The sequence below is a fragment of the Amblyomma maculatum genome, chromosome 8 (assembly GCF_055883805.1).
Source record: "Amblyomma maculatum isolate TAMU_Amacu chromosome 8, ASM5588380v1, whole genome shotgun sequence".
Classification (NCBI taxonomy): domain Eukaryota; kingdom Metazoa; phylum Arthropoda; class Arachnida; order Ixodida; family Ixodidae; genus Amblyomma; species Amblyomma maculatum.
Genome location: NC_139351.1, coordinates 11,598,145 through 11,623,265, shown reverse-complemented (window position 1 = coordinate 11,623,265; position 25,121 = coordinate 11,598,145). Strand labels below are relative to the sequence as shown.

Below are 25,121 nucleotides of genomic sequence, written 5' to 3'. Positions count from 1 at the left end.
CGTGAACCACCGTAGTAATCTTTCGGTTATGTGAAGAAAGCACGTTTCTTTTCAGGGTTCATCTTAGCTCCAGCTGTGCAGTTGAAGGACCTCGCGAAGGAAGCAGTATTGCGAGCAATTTTGTTGCAGTTCGCACTGTAGGAGCTTTGGAAGTCGGGTGCAGAGCAGGCCATGTAACAGATGGCCATGAAGAAGGCATTTAGAGGTGGAAGGTCTTCGCCGACAGGTAGGTTACCACTGCCGCCCTTATCAGCCTCTTGCAATGCAGCGTACGCGAATTCAAGCGCCGGTAATTCTGGAAACACGCTTCCGTGTGTTTGGAGGCAGCTGTCCCGCTCTCGAAAAGCTTTTTTAGACTCTTCAGAGAGAATGCTCTCAACACTTGTGCCATTTGGAAGCCAGCGAGTGCCAGTTTCATCAAGGTCTTGGCCAACTCTAAAGCGAGCAAGTATCCCAAACCGCCGAATAGCATGGCATTTGTTCCTTCACTGTAGAACAGCGGCGGATTGAGCAGATATATTGGCACCTGTAGGCGGCCTGATACATAGTCATATTCGGGATAGGACGGTGCGAAGTTCGGTGGTAAGACACGCGCTTCGTAATACGCCTGGGAATCTTCAATGCGGCGCACTTTCTCCATTCCACTTCGTATGGTCCTTCTTGCTTGCATCCAGAGCGCAGGGAACGATTCCGCCTTATTCGGATAATCCTTGTAAATTTCCTCGAGAATCTGGTTACTCACAGCTCCTTATCAGGCCACGCCCTTATATTAACCGACTTCATCTTATCACTGATGACGCGCTTGCCATGTTCGTCTATCCACGATGAATTCTCGACTTTCTTGATAGCAGCCGATACTAGTCCTTGGAACCTGGTCCGAATAAGATCCTGGTCCTTTTTTGTCTTGCTGGTGGACATTTCTAGGGAGAGCACCAGCACCTTGTATGTCGATTCAACTTGTAATCCACAGTAAGTGGACTTGTAGATGTTAACCTTGTAAATTTCGCCAAAATGTCTCAGCAGCATGCGGGGTTCAGCTATGGGTGCGTACAACTGAACAAATGTCCAAGAAACCTGGCGGAGAAGTCGAGATTCGCGATACTGGCTGAGGAAGCTACCGATAGTCTTTAATAGGTTCCTGTTTTTGAGGACAACTTCATCACTGACCCCCAACGGAGGATCCACTTTTATAATATTCTGGAGGAGATTTTCCCATATGTCTGAAGTAATGGGTTTCGAGTAATCACCGATGTTTTCGAGTCGAAAGGCGACCGGGGTTTTTAATCGGGTGAAGATGAGTTCACCCAGGCGGATTAGTACAGTTCCATCCATGATGCGAGAGTCATTGATTGTATCTTCTAGGGTCGATGCGTCCGCACTGCCCGAGTTATTAAGGCTAAGGTCTCTATAGAAACCCATCCAGTACTCAGTGTAGCTTCTAATTTCCTTCACAGACTCGTAGTGGTTCAGAAGAACAGGTATCGGTTGCGCAGGACCGAAGCCGAGGCGCCATTTTTTGTGAGCTGGCAAAGGTAGCACATGGACATCGAGCCACAAATCAATTCGCCACTTGTGTGAGAGTGCAACTATGACACCCAGAGGGTCGGCGTCCTCTGGCGACGGCTCAGGCCAACTGAGCTTCATTTCCCTCATGAGCTTCTTGAACTCCGGCAGGTAGGCGCCACCGTGGTCATTTGTGCTCATGCAGGCATTGTACATGTTGAGGGCCTTTTGGTCCGCCCGGATCTTTTGCGTGCCGTGGACGAGCATGGTAGTGAAGTCTGCCAGCCGCGAGAATGTAACCTCGTCGACGGGAGTCTTCACGTGCACTCGCTTATCCCTAGTAGGAAACCAACTGGAGCAGACATACGCTGAAAAGTCCTCGCACGGGTCGATATTCCTGTTGAGACGAGACATCAGAACATTTACGTGTTGTTGGCAGTGAATCGTGTCGCAGTACGGCTTCCCCTTCGGAATCGCGGGCTCGGTCCGGAATGCCAAGGTGATCACTGTGATGATGACTACTGCGAAGAGCAACACCATTGCCAGAAACACGCTCCCTGCGGCAACACATTTTCTGGTTGGACTGAGCTGTAAGAAAGTAAAAAAACCGAAGTTTACGGTGTAAATTTAGCCCTTTGAAACAAGAGTAATATCTCTTAATGTCTCATTTAAATGCCATTTAATTATATGGGGACGCACTTCAGAATATTACAACGGGACTTGGGAAAGCAAACATGTTGTTACCAGAATGTTGATCCTGGCGCCACTTCCTGCAAGGGATATTCTTTGCTGCTACCTCAAAACTCCCGCAGTTTATTTATTTATTTGAGCATTCTGCAAGCCCAGTGAAGGGCCCTGGCAGGAGGGGACAAGAAATAAATCAATGTACTGGGCATATTACCTCTGCTGTAGTTTATAAAATGCTTTATATGTTCAAGAACATGTAATCCTGTCCTTTATTTTAACAGAATTAGTGACTGACAAAGTACATGGAATAATACTGGAAAATAACACCAGAATAGTTGCAAAAATAGGGGCTTTGCCACTTTCTGTTATCTGCGAATATTTTTACTTTAGTAGTACGAGACGAGACGTTTTATATATTATGTTAAGTAACACAAGCCCGCAGTTATATCGATACCACATGACAGCTCTGAACTAAACGAAAATATCTGGTGTTATAGGCCAACACTGTGTTTACAAACAAAGGGGGCGCTCGCGGCGTCGCAGCCGACTGGGGGTGAAAAATAGGGTTAGCGCCCATAGGAATACATAAAACCGAAATATTTCTAAGCAGTTTTTTAATTTCACGAGACACCTATGATGTCCCTATTCGGTGCAGAGTAACCGTACACATCCTAAAACAGACCGTGAAAGTATTGAATCTCCTGACCGAGGCGTAGTATTTTTAAAACACCGCGAAACGTATGGGGGTGCGAGTTGGGAGGGCGACCCTTAAAAACACTGGTACCAGAGAGTACCAGAGTGCCGCAGAGCACGAGAAGTGGTGGCCGGTCGTTAAACATTGGCCAGCGCTTTGAAGAAGTATCCTGCGTCATTGCGGAGGTGGTCTACTTTTAAAACTCCCCGAATAATCTATGTTGTGAATCCAGACACTCCCAATATACTTATGTAGCGAATCACGTAGTTTGTTTACAGTCTGATATGCTGCCGCATAGAGTAAATTAGCTTGATAATACTGTCCCTCAAGTGATACATCCTAGACAAAATTACATTTGAAAAGCAGTTGTCACACGCCGTACGACAATACGGACCGAACGAGAGTCGCACATTGCAACAGACGACAGCGCAGGCGGCGATACCCACCGCGGCCGCCTCCAGCTATGGAACGTCTGCTAGTGACAGCGCAGGTGGTGCATTGCCGTCTGCAACTGTGCGCGGTCAGTTTATCGTGCTGTGAACGGTCCCGCACGTCGTCAGACTTGCAGTACTGGCAAGAGAGTGTAGTGTGCCATGCAACATAATGTCGGGGCGCGATACAAGACGTTCACCAAAAATGAAAGGGTTCAATGCTGCTGAACCGAATAAAATCTTGCAGTAAGTTGTGTTTACATGTGTTTCTATGGGTCGCCCTCCCAACTCGTAGCCTTATACGTTTCGCGGTATTTTAAAAACACATCGCCTCGTTAATGAGATTTCATACTTTCATGATCTGCTCTAGGATGCTCATGGTTGCTTTGTACCGAATAACGAGATCATATGCGTGCCGTGAAATTAGAAAATTGCTTTAAAATTCTTTGGATCCTTGTATTCATATGAGCGCTAAGCCTAGTTTTCACCCCCTCCCGGCCCATCCTAGCGACGGAAGCGCCACCGCATCGCGCTTACGTCACAGATCGGTGTTGGTCTATAGCAAATACACACAGGAAACTTCTAACAAGAGCATGTTATAACAAAATCTAAGTATTGTACGATTGTCATATAGTCCGTTAGTAGCACAGTAAGCTGAACCATGTCAAGGAAGTTTAGTGGACGTTTAGGAACCCATACAGCTCAGTATGATTACCTTGTTCACTGATTGGGTCACACTGAAGAACTGCCTTAGAACGAAGTAGCGTTGGTGACCAAATACATCCTATATTATTGATATCGCATATGCAGGCTTAAGCTTTATTCTTGTTTTGTTAGCATATTGTTGTATCAAGTGATATCAGATGCAGCCGAGCAGGGAAACATGTTGCGACGGCAGGAAATATCTCAAGCGATTTCATCAATACAGCATTATATCGAATACGTACAGCCTGGGTTGCATCCAGCCCAGGCTGGATTCCGTCCGAATATGGGCACGCATGATTGCCTTTGGCTGCTCCGCAGGGTAATCAACCGCAGGTCTCGCGAACAGACACCAGATTACATCCTCGCGGTTGATATGCGCAAAGCATTCGACAATGTAAACCAACAGGTAATCCTACAAGAATTAGCAAAAATATATCCCAGCGAAAAAGCATACAATTGGATATGCAGCTTCCTTCAAAGTAGACCTATTAGGCTTCATGGCAAAGCTTCGGGATGGAGCCCCAGAACCTATTACTTGGATAGGGGCGTGCCCCAGGGCTCTATCCTCGGGCCTTTGTTTTTTAACTTGGCCATGACCCGCGTAGCAGAAGCGCTCGAGCGAGACACTTCGGCCCGCTTCACCATCTACGCAGATGATGTCACCATATGGACAGAGGCAGTGGATTACCCAAATGAAGAAGTCATGCAGACGGAGCTCCAAGCAGCAATCTTCAGCCTCACTGACAGCTTGGAAGCATTGGGGCTACAGCTCTCACCTGAAAAGACACAACTCATAAGCATAGACGGCAAGAATTCTACAAACGCCAAAAAGCAGATTACACTGCATCTTGGACAACACAACATCACGTCTGCAAATGGGCAGACAAAAATCTTGGGGGCACAGATGTCTAGTTGCAACAGTCCTCGTAAATGGATTCGTACATTGCAACGTAACTGGACCCCGATGTTGCATATGATTCGCCGGATTTCAAACAAATACGGTGGAGCCCGGCAAAAATCGTGCCAAACACTGTCTAGAGCGGTTGCTGTAGGCAGGATTCTGTACGGGGCACCTGTCTATGAGTTTTCTAATCGCGACGTTAAAGACATCGAAAAGCTACACAGGGCCACTCTTCGCACCATTACTGGGCTTCCTAAGCACACGAGAAATGAAGAGCTGCTTAAAATGATCAGCATACCACCCATACAAGACATTATAAGAGAAGCAAAAATAAGAATGCGATCCCGACTGGAAAACACGACCCAAGGGCAGCAGATCATGGCATGGGACAACCGAATCAACATTGCTCCGAGGCCCCTGGGGACAGACACTTCACCCCCGTGGGAGGCGCCGGTAATCGCACTAAGGCCACAACGACCTATTAGTAGGCGGAATGGGGTAGCTAGGCAACTTTTAGCACAGAGAACTGCCCTCACAAGACCACTCAATACAATGGACATCTACACTGACGCTGCAATTAGAAATGAAAGGGTGAGTGTGGCATGGGTGTGTGTGCCAGCGCCTCAGCACAACGGACAGCACACGTGCCACCTACCTGGAGGAACAATTTTACACTCCGAGTTGCTTGCCATATGGGGAGCCATAAATACCATTACGACCGCTGCAGCCAGAAAAGATAACTTCAATGGTTATCGAATTTTAACCAAATCATATGCAGCGATTGCAGAGCTGACGGCACCAACTACAGACGACGCAGTGGCCAAGGACATCAGAAAGAGGCTGAAGGGAATGCGGGAAGTTGGAATAGAAATTCAAATTATATGGACACCGGGACATACTGGCACGTACGGGGGAAACGCAGCCGCGCAAGCGGCCGCCGCGCAAGCGGGTGGGCTTGCTGAAACGTACAATGCCCCACACCCCAACTCCATGCCTACACCGATAGACGTAAATCCTTACCAAACAATGCTCACTAAAGGCTCCTCTGGCAGATCGATGATGCACTATGTACGCACAAAAATAAAACACGACAGTAAGCTTAGATTACATGAAGCGACACCAACGCCGGTGTTTGAGGACACGAATGGGCTCACTCCACCACAAGAAATATTTCTCAACAAAGTAATAACAAACGCTGCTTACACACCGCACATACTTGACAAGTGGTTTCTCCGAAGACACGAAACACTCAAACACAACATATGCACGCACTGTCAGGAACAGTGTACAGCAGACCTAGAACATCTTATATGGCAATGTCCATCGTTTTCACAAGGAAGAAACAAAATTACGCATATTCCACACGACGACATGCCCACATTAGCAGGTCAGGTTATATCAAGCACCGAAATACAACACTCCATTGCTACATACGGCAGTGAGAGCGGCCTGCTTCGAGTAGTGTGAGAGAGGTCGACTTAGAGCGCGAAGATCGGCCGCATGGCAAGCAACAAGCAACAGCTTGAAGAACCGTTAAGACGAAGAAGTTACACTTCCATCCCTCCTAACTCCCCAAGAACCCAAACAGCGGCCGAGAGCCATCCCTTCCTTTCAATAAAGGCTTCATTCATTCATTCATCCTCTGCTTCAGTTTGCCTTAGCACTTCAGCCTCCTCGATCCACGCGGAGATAATCAGGGAACAATGGTGCTAACGCGGGACGGGATATTCCGTGCCTCATTGTAGCGTGCTAGGCTGCTGCTTCGTCAGGTGGTACTCGCAGTTTGTATAAAAGCTGCTTCGGAAGGCACTCTATGCGCTGAATTTTTATGTGCTGCTTTTCATCGCTTTATAGACATGTTTCAGTGCACATGTGTACTTTGTCGCAGTGGGTCAGCTTGTGCGACTTCGGTACTCGGGCACCAACGCGCATTTGAATCCCACCCACAGACGGCGCTCTTTGCCAGGGATCGAAAATATCAGTTTGCGATAAATGCGGTTCGCCCCGCCGGGGTAGGGCAGTGCATGGTAAGACGCCCGACTATTGTACCGGAGTGCCCGGGTTCGATTTCGACCTCGGCTGCTGCGTTTCGATATGGAGGCGAAACGAAGAGGCGTCCGTGTGCTGTGCGATATCAGCGCTGTTGTTGTTGTTGTGGCTGTAGGAAGAAGGAAAAGAAAATGCATGGGCCTGCTACTGGCTCTGTAGCTGAGCCACCTCCGCTGCCTCGTGCAGACAAAAGAGGAAATGGAAGAGAAAGGAAAGAAAGAGGGAGAGAAAGACGCGCGCCGCAACAACAGCCGCCGTCCACCACCGAAGTGGTGGCGGGTGCAATGACGGCCTACAACAGATAAAAATTCGGTGGCAGGCAAGCCCCCGCCGCAAGCAGCGGTGACTACCTGTCCCGGCCCCATCCGATGTCAGCGCACGTTAAAGATCCCCAGGTTCCCAGGTGGTCGAAATTACACCAAAGCCCTCCACTACGGCTCCTCTTTCTCTCTTTCCACTTTCACTCCCACCTTCATCCCTTCCCTTACGGCGCGGTAGAGGTGTCCACAGAAAACACGTGAGACAGCTACCGCGCCTTTCCCTTCCTATAAATGAATAAATCAGTTTTAAATCAGAGGTGTCTACAGAAAGCGAGACAGTTAGCGCGCTTTCCATTTCTATAAATCAATCATTTCTCTTACGGCGCGGTTCAGGTGTCCAGAGAAAGAAGTGTGGCAGATACTGCGCTTTCCCTTCCTGTGAACCAATTATTATTATGATTATCAAACGCGGTTAAGCGACATGACTGCTGTTCAGTCTGCACCACCGGCTTGCCACAACTTCGCGGAACGACCGCGTCACGGTTAACGCTGCTCGTGCACAGAATATGCAGCAGACAATGTGCTTTGGTCTATGTTGTCATCGACTACGCGGGTTGCTAGATCAGCACACGCACGATGTCTGCAGCTCCAATGGAGCTGAACTTTAAAGGTTTGGTTGCTTGGCACACCGCGACTAAGATGCGGTAAAAAGTTGCTATTCCAAAATTGGTGTCATCACCCGTTTAACATTAGTCATGGCCACTAAAATTAAGAACTTTGAAATATAAGAGCGGTGCCAGTACAAAGTGACTATTTCCGGCTGGACAGGTGACGTAATCTGAGAATTCTGAATATACAGTGCCTTTCTTTTTTCGTTAGCGTAGCCGTAATGTGATAATTCGAGGCATTTGCGTTTCGCTCCGCCTCCCCTGGAGGCATTCCAGAAGTAAAAACAGACACCTTTGTGAAGGCCTCATTACATACAACTGAAAAAGAAAAGGAATTCGGAAGCAGTCTACTGGATTTCGTAGCCGAAGACGGGACGCCGTTCAGCATTGTCGGAGACGTCTCGTTTAGAAGCATTATTGAAAATCAACTATGCCACATTTATGTTGCGTCTCCGAGAGAACAATATCCCGTCTGTATGGTTTACTATGATGAAGAGGGCGATTTTGCAGCAAACATATATTTAAATAATAGGATAGCTGTGTCTATGCACTCTATACAGGTGGTGTATATAAACAGAGTTGATGAGTTCACAATAACAAAACTAAACTATAACTAAATCAATTTTATTTCATTTTATGACTCTATTTGTATTTCAACGGAAATAATATATCATTCGATATTGTAGACAGTCAACATCATAGGTGAAACTTGTTTTTGTTTCTTCTTATAACGCAGTGTGGTTCGAAATATCGAAGGTATACAAATACGCGTTTGTAAGTCCGTTGAGGTATATGCTCCTAGAAAGTCGAAATGCCGCTATCATATCAGTTAAACCGTACTGCGCTACTCTGTTTTGTAGTTTGCTTATTATTCTTTCGTGTGTTATGTTTTCGCTGTTCTTTCTTGTATGTTTTTCTGTTTTGATGCGTCGGTTTTTTGCTACGCTGCAATTTCCTTATATTGCTTTGTCACTTTACTGTTTTGAGGCGCGCTGTTTTCATGGCGCCCAAGACCCAAAGGTGTTACACCTGTGCTTTAAAAAAATACATCGAGTCTGGGTAGGTTTGTAACTATCCACAAGTAGTCCTTGCCAGCTCAGTTGGTGCAACGACTGCCCCGCATATGTGGTGGCTCAGAAGTGCAATACCTGTCCAGAGCGCATTTATTTTCTGCTACGAGAGGCTGCGCTCCGACTGATACCAATAAAACATAATTAATTTACTTGACGTACATTATCGTTGCCAGTTCCTTAAAATATACTGAACACTGAAAGTGCGACAAAATAATCAAGATTGAAGCGCTTTCGCCTTTTGTAAAATTAAGCCATAAAATCCAATTCATCAGAGAAGTACTCCATAGCTAGCAGTAATTTATCGAACAACGAAGAAGCGACAGCATGAATTTGCAATTTAGCGAGGTGAAGGTTGGGGGAGACGTTGTATTGATCGCTAAATAAATATGTATTTGGATATTTTTCATAAATTCCTCAAACTTTCGCATGGGGGGGGAGGGGGTGGGGCAGGGGCTAATCATCTCTGGCTCTACTGGACAGGCTGCCATTGGAAACTGACCCCGGCAACGTTTAACGCTAGAACCCTAGCTAGTAAAGCTAGTTAAGCAGTGCTGTTAGAGGAACTAATGAGTATGAAATGGGATATGACATAGGGCTTAGTGAGGTTAGGTGCTCGAATGAGGCATATATGGTACTGAAGGACTGTCATGCACTGTGTTATCGAGGTTTACCGGAGAGGTGAGAACTAGGAGTAGCTTTCAATAGCATTAACGCGAGGGTGGCAGGTATCGTTGTTACGCTTAATAAGCGGCGTAAGTTGAAGGTTGTACAGGCCTACGCACCAACATCTAGTCATGACGACCAGGTAGTTGAAAGCTTCTATGAAGAAGTAGAATCTGCATTGCGGAAAAGATGGACACGCAGTGTACTATACCAATCGGCGACTTCAATGGAAAATTCAAGTAGGAGACCAGGCAGTGGGTGACTATGGCATTGGTTTTAAGAATAGCAGGGGGAGTTACTAGTTTAGTTTGCAGAGCGCAATATTTAGGAATCGTGATTACCTTCTTGAGCAAACGCAAGAAGCGTAAGTGGACATGGAAAAGTCCTAACGCGGAGACCCCACCATTATGAAGGATGTAGAAGTTATCGGGTATGTGCAATGCAGTGACCAGAGGAAGTTAGAGTGTCGAATTGGTCTAAATATGAAGAAGGAACGAAACAGATTAGTACGAAAGACGTGCAGCAGCGAATTAGCGGTGACAGGGAGATAGAAGAGTTCAGGGTCTCGCTACAGAATGGATATTCTGCTCTAATCGAGGATGGCGACATTAGCATGGAAGAAATGAACAATAATCTGAGAGATATCATTACTGAGTGCGCTGTAGAAGTAGGTGGTAGGACAGAGAGGATACCGGCAAGCTGTCTAAGGAGGTGAAATACTTGATTAAGAACCGCAAGAGTATGAAAGCTTCCAAAATAACAAACCAAATAGAATTGGTTTGTTATTTGTACAATTTGTTATATGTAAAATTGACCGATATAAAGTAGTTAACATGGACAAAATTGAGCATGTTCTGAAAATAAGAATAAATTGGGCATAGGCAGAAGTCAGATGTATTCGTTAAGGCGGACAGAGCGGGCAACGTCATCAAGATAATGTACCGGATAGTCAAAGTAGCCGAGTAGCTCTATATTGATCTCTATAGTTGACAACGTATACAATACAATAATGAGATGGGCGGTAAGGAAAATCAATCAGATGTTCCGCCAGTGATCAAGGACGAGGTTAAAAAAGTATTAGAAAGTATAAAAAGGGGGAAAGCAGTTGGAAAGGATCAGGTAACTATAGACTTGTAGATGGACGGGGGAGATATCATGTGCGCATACGCAGTGCCTGGTGTTATCGACGGCACCGGAGCCATGGAAGAACTCAAACATTAAAGACCAATTAGCTTAGTGTCTGTTACCTATAAGGTATTTACTCAAGTAACCGCTAATAGAATTAGGACAACCTTAGGTTGCAATCAAGAAAAAGGTCAAGTAGGTTTTTGGAAAGGGTACTTTACTATCGACCACATTCACACCATCAACCAGGTTAAAGAAAAATGCTCGTAATATAACCAACCTTTATACACAGCATTCATTGATTAAGAAAAAGCATTTGACTCATTAGAAACCTCGACGGTCATTCAGGCATTGCGAAACCAGGGTTTAGACGAACCGAACGTGAAAGTGCTGGAAGTAACACCTCCACCAAGGTGTTACGGGGTAGTTCAGCTTGTAGCAGAGGGCGGACACCGAAGACAAGGCTTTCCAACGGACGTTCTCTGTAGGCACCAGCCGACGCTGTTGAACGTCGTCTTCTCTCAAACACTCACGAGAGTCTTCTTCTTCTTTCCTTATGCGTATGCGTTCTTCTTCTTTCCTTATGCGTTGCACCGCCTAATCTGACAATATATATAGTAGCTGCACAGCAAACATTGTTCTGCATAAAGTAACAAAATTATTAAAAGAAAGGTCTTGGGTAAGGAGACATGATCTCCCCAGTAATATTCCCAGCTTTCTGAGAGTAAGTATTCAGACTTTGAATGGGAGCAGTAAGGGATAGGGTAGTTGGAGAATACCTCACTAACCTGCGATAATATTGCTTTGCTAAGCAACTTAGGGGATGAACTGCAAAGAATGATTGATGACCTAGACAGGAAAAGTAGAAAGGCAGGCTTAAAACCCAATATGCAGAAGACTAAGGTAATGTTCAGCAGTCTCGGGAAGGAACAGCAGTTTACGATAGATAGCGAAGCACTGTAAGTAGTAGGCGAATATGTCTACTTATGACAAGTAGTGACCTCAGATCCGGACAATGAAAGAGAAGTAACATGGATAATAAGATTGGGATGGAGCGCTTCTAGCAAGGACTCGCAGGTTTTGAGCAGCAGCTTACCGGTATCTCTCAGGAGGAAAGTATCCAAAAGTTGCATCTTACCTGTAGTAATCTATAGGGCTTAAACGTGGAGGCTAACCAAGAGGGCTGTACTTGGTAGGTGTAACTTTAAGAGATAGGAAGCATGCAGTGTGGTCAAGAGAAGGAACTCAAGTTACTGACGTTCTAGTGTAAATCAAGAAGACGAAATGTGTATGGGCAGGGCATGTAGTGAGAAGAGAGGATAACCGATGGTCGCTTGGGGTAAAATACTGGATTACAAGGGAAGGAAAGCGTAGCAGGGGACGGCAGAAAGTTAAGTAGACGGATGAGGTTTAGAAGTTCGCAGGGGTCAAGTGGATGCAGCTAGCACAGGACCGTGTGAATTGGAGGGATATGGGAGACAGGTTCGCCCTGTAGTGGGTATAGTCAGGCTGATGATGACGACGACGATGATGATGATGATGATGATGATGATACATTTTGCCCAAAACGTAGGCGGCACTACCGAGGCCGATGTTAAGTGGTTCTCCCGCAAATTATACGAAAAGATCTTCAACGTTTTCAAGCATACGTTTACATTGCTCCGTTTAACATAAACACTCTCAGATTTGAGAGCATCACTCTGTGCCTCTCAAAAAGGAGACTTTACGGCAGCCAGTCGTAAGCACCTCCAGAAACCCTTCTGTAGAATACTGCGGTTCCTAAGGAGATAAGTGATGCGTTATATTCGTGCACGATCCCACTGTAATTAATACCGGGCTCCTGAGCCCCCTCTGAGTTGACCACTGAATTTACAGATACATCTAGGAAGTTAAGCACACAGCCATAAGCCTACCAAAAAGTGAAATGCACATTCTCAAATTATCTCAGTAAGTTTCAGGAGACTCCATCGTCAGCAAGCTGTCTGGCCAGCTGGGGTACATGATGCTAACGGTGAATGCAATCTCTGGGATTACTTTCACGGCCAAGAGAAGCCATCGCTTCCAGTATTACGTTATAGGGCGGCCTATATATCACTAAAAAAGGGAACTGCTAAAGTGTATTCACCTTGGTCTCTGAGGCTCCCCTCAGAGGAGAAATCGCATCCCCACGAAGCCCAGCACTCGTTTTCTCTTGGTTTTGTTGCCAGCTCTGATTTTCCTTGGAAACCCAACAGGTCTCCCTGGCAGTTCGCAGGAAGGAAAGTGGGGCCACTTTGGTTGGGTCATTGTCAGACTGCTGCGCAGGTCTTTACAGGCCTGAGGCTGCCGATGCAGCGCAGAAGTCTCTTGGGGACAGCGTGGGCTTAGTTGCTGCCAGTCTGCCGGGAGACAGGGTCCGATCTGCGCTGTTTCTTCGGTCAGCGCAGGGTAACACCGAGCTGCAACTGATTGGGGAGAAACTCGGCGTTGCCTTTGGTCCAGGAGAGCGGGCAGCGGAAGCCGCGAGGTGGTGACGTGGTTCGTGGTGCTGCAGTTAAGAGATGTGATGCAGTTTGTGGGCGCGAAATATCTTCACAAGTCCAATGAAGCCAATCAGATAAGAAGCTATCTAGATGCTTGGTACTCGCACAGTGCTGTTTAGCCCCTACGATGTGTTTATAAATTATTTAGCGGTTACAGTGCTCCCAAAGTAGCTCTAAAAAGGTCGTCAGCCCAGTGGCATTCACCTGAGTCTTCAATTAATTATGCTAACAGGAAGAATATATGAAACAGTTTGGAATCCCAACTGTTTTAGCATTTAGGCAATCGTGCCACGTGGTACAAGAGGTTTCGTATGATTTTGCCTCTTTCCAAACACCCTTGAAAAAGAGGAATGAGGTTGACACAATAATTTTCTTTTTATGCCTTACACTCAGGTTTTTCTGGTTAGTTTCCAGCTCGGACGTTGCATCAGGCCTATATCGGATGCTGTTTGGGAGGTTTGTGATTAGTTTCAATCAGGTGTGTACCTTTATTCTGCTACATAAGCGGATTTTCAGTTCACCACCCTGAATGATTGGACGGCTTGCATCTAGAAAGGTCTATCCACCCGTTAAGAGTTCGAAGATTTAAAAACTTGACAGCTTTTGTCGCCGCATTAATCAAACGGAAACAAATCTGATTTTTTATTGACTCTTTCCTGGACAGTCCTTCCTTAACTGAAGCATTTTATTTGATGTTGGCTGTTACTTCGTCCACGCAGACATGCCTTCCTTCATGGCGCCATACTCTCGCCAATGGTTCCGCTAAGTCACCTCGTGTCCCTTTACGAACCTGGTCTTTCAGAGAGGTGGACCTGGAAAAACGTTTCTCAAGGCGTTCCTTCTCTGCGCGCTGGCCGGACGTCGTCACCGAACCACTGGCCTCTTTCGTTTTTTCAGATGAAGGGCTTTTGGTTCCAGGCATCGCGAAGGCGCCGCTGCGCGGTGAACAAGGAAATTACAAACCGCTTTTCGTTTTTTCGCACAAGGAATGGAACATTGCCGTCCCGTTGGCGAACGTAAGCTTTTAAGGCCCTACGCATTTCCAATGCTTTTTCCAAAGTCTAAACGCAAGACGCTTAACTGGGAAAACCCGCGCTTTCGACGAAGATAGAGTGCTCCCTTAATTCCAGACTGAAATAATATGACAACACATTTTTGTTATAAGCTTGTTTGTAATACGTTTTCGTTCCATTTGTAACTGACTACATTTCAGGATTGCACCAAGCGTTCGCTGGAAGACGATTTATACGCTACCGCATCTTTCCGTTATGATGGTCACTACCAATGTAGACGGGATGCTGGGGCTACGACGCTGAGCTCGACCTGAAAGCCGCATGACGCATATAATGCGCAAATGTTCTCCTGTAGATTTAGAAGGGGAAGATAATTTTATTTCCAAAAAAAAAAATGGCCTTAGTTTGAGTGCGGCGGAGCGAAAAAAAGCCCATGAACCTTCACAACCGAGCTGACAGGCTTCATAGTCATTGCAACATAGGGGCACAGAATGTCATCTTTGTAACTAGTTTTAGTGCGTGTTATGGGCACAGTTTCGATTAAGCGCGAATTGAATAAGCATCGCATTTACTTGCGTTGTAAGGCTTTAAAAAGGAGTTTTTTTCTTATGTGCCATCACCTTATGTGCAATCTTCTTATGTGCGATCAACTAGTTCAGGGCTTAGAGCTGGATAGTATGACTAACTATCCAACTGCGGTAATTTAAAGAGGAATAACTAAGTTTTAGTTAACGAAATGTATAATTAAAATAGTTTTGTAGCAACTTCAGCAAGCCGATCTGGGAGTATGTTTCTGCTAATATTTTTCTATTTATTGGATACGATTCTTACTAATTATCAAAAGTGCTAGCTGAAAATTGGTATAAGCCAAAGGAAATGTTTAGAATACCGAACATGAAAAGCAGTTTTCTCTTACGACATACAACGATAGTGGCCTCCCAGAAAGAAGCTCTTGAGAGACCAATCAATGCGAGAAAGACGACAGTAAAGACAGCTTCTTAGCGCAAAAGCATGCAGGTCGGATCCCGGTGCATTGTGATGTTCATAGTAGAGCCCTTGCGACATATGTTCCTGCACGAAACAAAGGCGAGTCTCAGCTATCGGACATGATGCAAATCGATGCAAAGTGAATACAGGAGTCGTTTAAGAGGCGACACAGGACTGCATTGAACGTGTTACGAAGAGTGCCCGGGAACTCAGGTATGAGGCAACTTGACCGCCAAGGCAGTTATGATTTTGATGTAACGGCCCGTGCAAGCAGTAGAAAGCACTGCACGATACCCTCGCATCTCAAATCGATCCGCCGCTCAAATGAACTGAAGAAGCGGTTACTCACCGTCTCTATGTTGGAGTGGAGCGCGAGAAGTGTTGCTCACAAAGCACAGGAAAAAAAAAAGAACTGGGCTGGCGAAGACCTGGCATACGCGACAGCACTGTGGGCAAAATTCTTCCAATGTGTCACGCGATCGCGAGCGGATTGTGCTGGGCGGGTCATTCGTATTTATTTATTTATTTTATTTGAACATACTGCAGGCCCTTTTCGGGCCCATGCAGGAGTGTTTACAATGCATCACTGTGCTCAAACAGAGTAAAAACAAAAAATACAGAGATGTTCTCTGATCCACACACAAAGAAAGTGTAGGAGAGAATTAAACAGAAAAGTCAATTTTTTCGATATAATTAAGAAACATTTCCACGGACGTACACTTCACCGCATCTTCAGGTAATTTATTCCAATATGATGTAGCATCTGGAAACAGGGAGTACTTGTGGATATTTACACGGCTGACTGGTTGACGAAGTGCTTTACTATGGTTAGTTCTAGACGAGTGTTTGAAAGGCGGGTGTAAGTATTGTGAATTGGTTATTTTGAAGTGGCCGTGAAGAAGTTGGAACAAAAACTTTAATCTTGAAATGATTCTTCGCTGTGACAGGCTTTGTAAATTTGACTGAGTTATTAGACTGGTAGCGCTAATTTGGCGTGAATACTTTGAATAGACAAACCTCACTGCTAGTTTTTGGATGCGCTCTAATTTGTTGATTAAATTTTTTTGATGGGGGCTCCAGACTATATCTGCATATTCTAGGGTTGGTCTTATAAGAGTTTTATAGGCATTGAGTTTAATATGGGCCGGCGTGTTACGGAGCTTTCTCCTTAAATAATGTAGTTTACCTTCAGCTTTCACAGGTTTCACAGGTATTTCACAGGTTTAATGGATTAATGCAATGGTTTAATGCAATGGATGCTCGACGTTTTTTTTTGTGCGATGTTTATTGCCTCAGGGCATTAAAAAATTGCTATGAATGATGCAGGGTGTGGTCAAATAAATGAAAAAACGAATTACAAGGGTTCAGCGCTGCTGAACCAAATATTGAGCGAAAGCATTAGCTGCGGTTATCGGCGTTCTTCTTCCTCAAGCAACATATAAAGCCCCGCTTTAACCAAGCCGTATGAATGTGCCTTAGTGGCCTAGAGTGGTAACGTGAATGCCGGGGTCCTAGCAGGCTGATTCTGTCATAACCGTCCCATGTGAAGCGAGAGACCCAAGTTGGCAGCGCCTGCCAGCTTGGGGCCGTCTACGAGGGTCATCTAAAGGTCAAAGGTCAATGGTGGTCACCGCCGTTCCAGGCTGAAGGCTCAAATTGCGAGTAGTATTGCTTTCGCAATAAAACGTTTGGCTGATGCAATGAAGTCGAAGAGGGAAGGATGATGTGGTCTCTGCGTCCAAGCGACATAAGACGGCGGATTAAGGGGGCAGAGGAACGCTGCCACCAGGTGCCGGATCCGCGCCGGCTTCAGCGCTGGACATTCCCACAGCGGGTGATGGATGTTAGCTTCTGTATTTCTGGATTAGCAGAGAAGTTACCTAGGGTGTGCATACCAATATCGAAATTGAGGCCACTTTCGAATCACTGTCGGTGTTAGGGCCACCCCAACTCTATTCCTCGGAAGCGCCACCTCCTTTGACGGATTAGAACACGGGGGAGGCTTACCGTACACGGAGGTATGATAGCACGTATACGGCGTCAGAGGTGCTCCTTTCTAGTTCAATGTAGCATATAAATGTCCCATTTTATGAGGTTTGGCGATGTCGAGGTTGAGGGATAAAGGCGGGTTGCAGACTCCGCCCTGTTTTGAGCACTAAAACGGTCACGTGAAGTCCATTCAATACGAATTGGCTGTGGTATGCGTGCCGCTAGACTGCGTATGTTTTGGCAGATTTCTGTACTGCCACTAATGCGTCTAAGTGGTTTTGTCACCTGGAGAGCATCAGTGCGTATGACAATACGGACCGTGGGAAGCATGGGAATGGCGATCACAGAGCGAATCGCCTCATGTACTGCAAGCAGTTCCGCTCAGAAAGAATGTGGAGGTTCCGGTAATTGAAACACTGATGTCTTCTTCAGTGAAGGCTTGTTAAGGTCGTGCACTGCAGTATTAACTTCGCAGGTTTGGATGCTTGCGTCGACGTAAATTATAATGGAACCTAGTGACAAGCAGGCGTCTTGTTCCATAATTCGGTAGCGAAGTGACAGTGCCGTTTTCTGTGTTCTAGGTTGTCGTAAATTATTTGGCAATTGTTATCACTAAGCTGTACAAAACGCCAAGGAGGAACAACTGCGAGCGGCGATGGTAGAAGTGAATGTGACGAAGTATAAGCCCTCAGAGCGCACGTTGCGTGAGAGAGGGTGGCCTTAAGCCTGCGTGCATCACGTCGTTGCTGCATCAGTTCATCTATTGTGTTTAGCTGTGCGTTTTCTTGGAGTGCCATGATTGGTGCGATGCGAGGGAGGCAAGTGATGACCCGCATTGCCTCTCGATTTATAGCTTCAAGGCCATCCCATTGCATTCTTGTAAAATGCTGAAATCGGGCTTGATATGCAAGGCGCGGTTGCACAACTGCTCGCGCCAACTGTCTTGCAACATATAAGCAAACGCCACCCGTTTGTGCAACGCCTGTTTTTAGCGCGAGATAACCATGAAATTCCTTTCATGACTGACGAATTGTTAAGACAATATTTTTGCTGTTGAACATTCCTGAAGTTGGGTTCCGGACAGATGTAGACAAATAGGTGTTGCTGCTAGTTTACGGCGCCCCCATAGGTTGGCGACTGATATGAACGTAGATTTACTGGCGCAAAATTCAAGCCCATTGGAAGATGTATATGTAGAAGTAATATCTAAAGCTGATTGCAGGGCAGCTAATTGAGTCAGTAAGTCATTGTGTGTGCTCCACACCATGATGTCATCGGCATATATTAAGAACTTAGCATCAAAACGTTTATGTAACCGCCATGCAAGGGAGATAAATGCAATATTTATTTATTTACTTTATTTATTTGAACATACTGCAGGGTGAGTGAACAAGCAGGAGTGGCATACATTTACATAAAATTCAAAAAAGCATGAAAGCACAAGGTACAAAACACACCGACACATCGAGTAGACCAGTTGAAGCGGTTATTACTACACATAAAATATAAGCACAACAGTAAAAAAAAAAAAAAAAACAGACACAATCAACCGACACCCAAGAACGGACAGGAGGCAATATTTCATAAGTCATTACATACCTAATTCAAGCATATCTAAAGACTGGAGGGAAGAAGCAGGCAAACTATTCCAATCTGCAATTGTATTAGGGAAAAAGGAGAATTTGTATGAGTTGGTCTTTGAAAAGTGAGGTGCTAACGAGAGGGCATGAGAGTGGCGTGTGTGCCTAGTGGTAAGAGGGCAAACGTAAGAGCTAGGATCAAGTGCAAGTTTCTTATTAAGTAAAAGAAATAAAAATTTAAGACGGAGGAATTGTCTTGCTTGGACAGTGACAATACCATTTCCTGCCATTAATTCAGATACGAATCGGTGCGACCGTATTGCGAATAAATAAAACGCACTGCCCGTCTCTGAAATTTTTCAAGAGCATTTATATTGCACATCGTATGGGGGTCCCACACTGTGCAAACATATTCAAGCCTAGGCCTTATAAGTGTTGTGTATGCGAGAAGTTTAACATGAGCGGGAGCATTCTTAAGCTTGTGTCTGAGCAGGCAAAGTTTGCGAAAGGCTGGAGAGGAGATGTTAAGATTATGTGTGTTCCAGCTGAGGCGGTTATTTAATGCAACGCCGAGATAGTTATATTCCTTCACTTCGGATAAACCGCGGTCCCGGACAGAGTAAGTGTACTGAAGCAGGTATTTTTTCCTGGTTATGCGAAGCAAGACAGAGTTTTCTGAGTTTAGGAGCATGCCCCACTCCTGGCACCATTCTATTATATAATTAGTTCGACATTAAGTGTGTGCTGGTCTTCGGGTACCACAATTTCATTAAAGATAACGCAGTCATCGGCGAAGCGACGAATGTTCACGGGATCATGGATCACATTAACTATATCGTTGCAAAATATCAGGAAGAGGAGTGGCCCGAGAACGCTACCTTGCGGAACACCGGAGGAGACTGGAAGACAGTCAGATTCTGAACTATTTATATGTACGTACTGAGAACGGTTGGTTAAGTAGTCGGAGATCCAGGCAATGAGGAAACTGGGAAGTTCAAGCTTCTGTAATTTGAAAATAAGTTTGTCATGCGGAACACGATCAAAAGCTTTGCTGAAGTCCAAAAATATAGTGTCTATTTGTCTACCTCTGTCGAGGACAGAAGCGAAAAAAAATGAACAGTTGTTAACTGTGTTGTGGTTGAAAACCCCTTTCTGAAGCCATGCTGGAATGGAGATAGAATATTGTGGTTATTTAGGAAGTCAGAGATGGGAGTACTCACTATGTGTTCAAGCATTTTACAGGTTGATGATACCAAGGAAATAGGGCGGTAATCAGATACTGAGAGTGGGTTACCTTTTTTAAACACAGGACTACTTGATAGAATGCTGAAAGATTAATACAATGTACCTTGCTAATTGCTCTGCATAGCGCTGGAGAAATGCATTTGGAATACCATCTGCTCCTGGGGACGATATTACTTTCAACCTTGACATCATATTAACAATGTCCTAGTATGAAATAATGTTAGTGTCAAGAGTATCACAAGGTGTGTTTACAAAGGGTTCAGAGATGGAAAAGACACTGCTGAAGTGGCGGTTGAAATGTGATGCAATAGCCTCAAGATTTGTTATTAAGGTATCTTCATGTGAAATGTGCTCAATAGGTTTCTTACCCTCACTAACAAAGCGCCAAAATTTATAAGGATCTGATTTGATAAATTTAGGCAAGGTAGTGTTAAAAAAAAATGTTTGGTTGACTGAATGGCATTTAAAAGGGCGCGACGAATTTGGATAAAGTCATGTGAAGCTGTACGGTTTTTTCTTGCCCGCTTCGCTTTCTATTTAAATGTAGTAGGTGCCTAGTCATCCATGGACTAGGTTTAGCAGTCTTTTTTACTTTGTTAGGAGCGAAGCTGTCAAGACAAACGAAACATACATTTTTAAACTTGTTCCAGAATGCATGAATGTCATTTCCAGAGAAGTTTTTGAGGTGAGAATCTATCTAATCTATTATGCTTACGTCATCGGCATGAGCGCAATCTTTCACAGTTTTTAGCATAGAAGCATGATTGGGTCGAGTACCATGTAAGGAAAAAGTGACTGAAACAATATGATTATCAGAAATCCCCGGAACAACTAAAACATTGTAGGTATTTATAAGACGGGGAATAAAAACAAGATCAAGAACAGAGTATGAAGAAGAGGTAACACGTGTTGGTTCTTGCAGAACTTGGAGTAGATTGTGGTAAAACATGATATCAAAGATTATACCAGAAGAGCCGTCAGAAACGAAGCCCGATTGTAAGCGACTCCAATCAATTTTGGGAAGATTAAATTCTCCGGCCACGGTAAGTTTCTGGTTGCTGAACTTTTCCATATGCGTTTTAAGCTGAAATAAAAATCGGGCGTCGAATCTGGCGATCTGTACACTGCAAACAGTACAAAACCATGTCCGAATAGGCTGATTCTTAGGCACAGAGTTTCAATGCATGAAACTTTCTGCAAAATAGTGATTTCAATGTCGGTTTTCACAATAACACCTATGCCACTTCCACTAGTCTCCCTATTCATGCGGTATATCTTAAAGTTGGGTGGGATTAGAAGGTCATCATTTATTGTACTGCTAAGCCATGTCTCAAAAATGACAACTGCATGAGGGTTGTAAGAAAGAAGCACAGATTCAAGCTGAACAGTCTTGTTTACGATGCTGCGGACGTTAAAATTAAGTAGTCTGATGCATGTTTCATGGGAAAGTCATGGAGCAAGTAAAGGTACGTTTTTTTTTTTTGCTTTTTCTTAATTAGCTTGCGGTCGTTCTGCACGTCGTCCCATACAAACAGATTACCGTCAATGCACAGTTTGTCATTAATGAGAGTAACTTTTTTCCATTGTCCCTATTTAATTTTGAGCTCTCCCATAAAGTTTTCGCGTTTTCAGTGTGTTATGACTGTAATCACTCTGAAGACAAATGTTGTTCCTTTGAGTTTGCTGACGTTTTTGTAGACTGCCATCTTTTCATTGTAGTCCTGGAAGAAAACTATTACGGGCCTTTTGTCGCTCCCCTTGCCAAGTCTGAATTCTACCAACCGATTCACATTTCACACCTAGTTTATCGCTAAATACTTCGTCAATGACTTTGCGTTTTAGGACTTCTGTTTCATCCGGTTCTTCATTAACACCATGGACAACTACATTAGAACGCCTGCCCCTGTCTTGAAGATCTGTGAGCTTACGCGTTTGGAAGGTGAATGTACTTTCGCATATTCTAAGAAGATTGCCAAGCACATCGAGTTTATCTGTTTTTGCTTTAAAGTCAGATATGTGGCCCTCAATTTCTTGAAAGCGAACTTTAATGTCTCCAATCATGGTCTCAGTTTTCGCCCTCAATTCCTTAACTTCTGCATGAAATTTCAGTTGTCCATCAAGAATTTTCTGCAGTAATTCAGCATTCGCCGGTCCCGGGTTTAGTTCAAAGTCTCCACAGACAAGAAGCTTAAGGACAAGATAACAATCGTATGCAAGTTTGCAGCACTGGCCTGGGTACGGCATAACCACCAAAGCACGAAAGTCGCTTTTACAGTAGGAATAACGACTAACCTGCTTAAGGTAGAAATGTGGCTTAGTAAGCATCGTGCTCGCGGCAGGTCCGCCGTGCCCACTGAACTGAAAGCAGTTCAGCGATTCTTTTATACGCGAAGGGGTTGATGACGTCACAGTTGCTGGGAATGTAGGCGGCAGCAGCAGATGTGGGATGTCATGCTCCAGTTCTGATTGCGATGCAGTTGATTTGATAGCGACGGGCTGGCACACACTGTGTGCCAGCCCGTCGCTGCAGGAAGCCATCACTTGAGAGTGCGCCATACAGCGACGGAAAGCTGGTGATGCAGAGTGCAAGACCCTGCATAAGGTAGAAAAGTGGCTTGTTAAGCATCGTGCTCGCGGCAGGTGCGCCGTGCCCACTACATAATGTTGGTGACAACACTGATCCATGGGTTATGTCGCGAAGAGGGACAAATGATCCTATGACATCGCCATTGAGACGTATTGCAAATTGTCTACTTTCAAGGACAGATTTTACAAAATTGCGTACTCTATGTGGTAAATGGAGCATGTCTATAGAATTCAGAATGGCAGCATGACTGATATCATAAGCTTTTACAACATGCATGGCAAGGACATTGTGGCTGCGGGTGGATGATAATACTGAGGACGCCAAGACAGCCAACCCGTCTTCTGTGCCTATAGATGGTCTAAAGGCAATTTGAGCCAGGTGGCAGAAACCGTGATGTTCAAGCCACCACGAGATTTGTGTGGAGAGCATATTCGCAGCAAGATTGCAAATTGTTGGCATTAAGGATATAGGTCGAAAGTTGCTAAGGTCTGTTGGCCTTTTCCACGGCTTAGCAATAGGTTTCATCAGCCAAGCAGGTGAACCGGCGGTTTCGGGGAGGTCCCCGTGGGATAAGCTGGTGTCCTTTCACGAAATCACAAATCATTGCAAACTGGAGCACATGATTTATCCGCCCGAGGAGCACTTGACTAAGACGCAGGACGCCTCTGTGCTGGTAACTGGGAATGTATGATTGCGCTGCCGACGCCGGATATTATACGCGATCCGTTTCTCGAGCAGTGGGAGCCCGTGTTGACCAGCTCAGACCCTGTTGTGCACAGGCGGGGCGTGGAGATGGCTACCCAGGTCGGGGAGGTGGTTGCTGCTCCTGGCCCTATGGGGCTGGGAATGGTAGACTCCCGTCGTTTGCGGCGGGGGCTCGCCTCCCACCGGCGGTTGTACGTGATGTAGGCTGTCATTGCACTAGACACTGCTTTGGTGGCGGACAAAGGCAATTGCGACGCGTGTTTTTCTGTCTCCCTTTTTTTTCTTTCTTTCATCTCTATTTTTTTCCTCTGTCGGCAACGAAGCTGCGGAGTAGGCTCAGCTTCAGAGCCAGTAGCAGTCCAGTGCATTTTCCTCTCCTTCCTACAGTAGCAATAATAGCGACAACCCAGGTCGCCGTTAGCCATTGGTTGATGGCCACGTCTAACCCGGAATCATTGTCACGTGTTTTTACCGGATTAAAGTTTCTGCAAGCATCTATTGTGTGGTGGTGGTGGTGGTGGTGACTATGGTTTATTTTTGGGGAGGGGGTACTGGTCACGTCTTATGTTAGCCATCTTTGTGGCAGCACTCTTGGTGACCAGGGGGAAGGGGAAGTTGGGATTAGGGGAAGGTTGGGGAGGAGAAGGTTGCTGACGCCGCCTATGTCGCCGCCATTTTCGCACGAAGCACTATAGGCCCATGCAGGCCTACAGAACAGAGCTGAGGCCAGACTCTTCCAGATAAATCAGGAGGAGCCGGTGAGCAGAAAGTTGGTTCCGAGCTGGGAAGAGCAATTGCCCTTCCGTATCAGCAGGGAGACCAAGATTCCGATAGCCATTCATAAGTTTCTGGCGATGGCCAGCGGAGGCTGGACACACGAGGAGCAAGTGTCCCAGTGTGCCAGTATTGCCGCAAGAGGGACAGGCTGGGCTGGGAGCTCGGCCACAGGCATACATGCGGGACGGAGTCCACGTGCAGCCTATTCGAAGTCGTAGGAGGAGGGATTTGTCCTTCCGTGGAAGTTTGTCAGAGAGCCGTTGGAGATGTTCACCAGCGGCAATACGACGGTCAGGATGGAAAGACCTTATCGACCTTCTCAAGAGGGGTCTTGAAAAGTCAAAAGGTGTGACAGCTTCAGTGACTGGGGCGCCGTTGTCGTGCGCCGCTTTGGCCAGGGCATCCGCCTCTTCATTGCCCTGGACTCCAGTATGTCCTGGAACCCAATGTAGGGCCAGTTGATATCCCGAGTCCTGAAGGGCTAGGAGGCGGGCTCGGAGAATGTTCACCGAGAGATTGGTGCCGTGGTAGATAGTCAGGAGCTGCAGAGCAGATCTGGAGTCGCACAGAACATTCACAGGTCCAGGAGGGACACTGGAAGCGATGAACTGTGCGGCTAGATGTAGACCGGCCAGCTCAGCAGCTGTTGAACTGGCAGGGAATGACAGGCGGCAGGACCTAGACTGGTCTAGCTGCGGTGCTGTCATAGCAGCAGCTGCTTGGAAGGTAGCTGGTCGAACCGAGCCATCCGTAAAGAGGAGTGTAGATCCTCTACACTCCTCAAGGAGGGCTGCAGTTGCCTGCTGGAAGGCAGCTGCAGGGGTGTGACGTTTGGTGAGACCATCCGTATCCAAAAAGACAGGAATTGGGGGTCGATTGGGTGGAGGGGGTAGGACTGAGAAACCTGGGACAGGACCGATGATTTCTCTGTACACTGTATACAGCTTACCCATACGA

General features: G+C 45.8%; 1 protein-coding gene across 1 annotated transcript in view; it reads right to left on the bottom strand.

Annotated features, from left to right (window-relative positions):
* Positions 1 to 2,043, bottom strand: part of LOC146180543 (neprilysin-1-like) — a 33,835-nt gene extending 31,792 nt beyond the window's left edge. The window contains exon 1 of the mRNA XM_084577770.1: positions 775 to 2,043. Within this exon, the coding sequence (XP_084433896.1) occupies positions 775 to 2,043 (1,269 nt within the window). The remainder of the gene's footprint in view (positions 1 to 774) is intronic.
* Between the last annotated feature and the right edge of the window lie 23,078 nt (positions 2,044 to 25,121).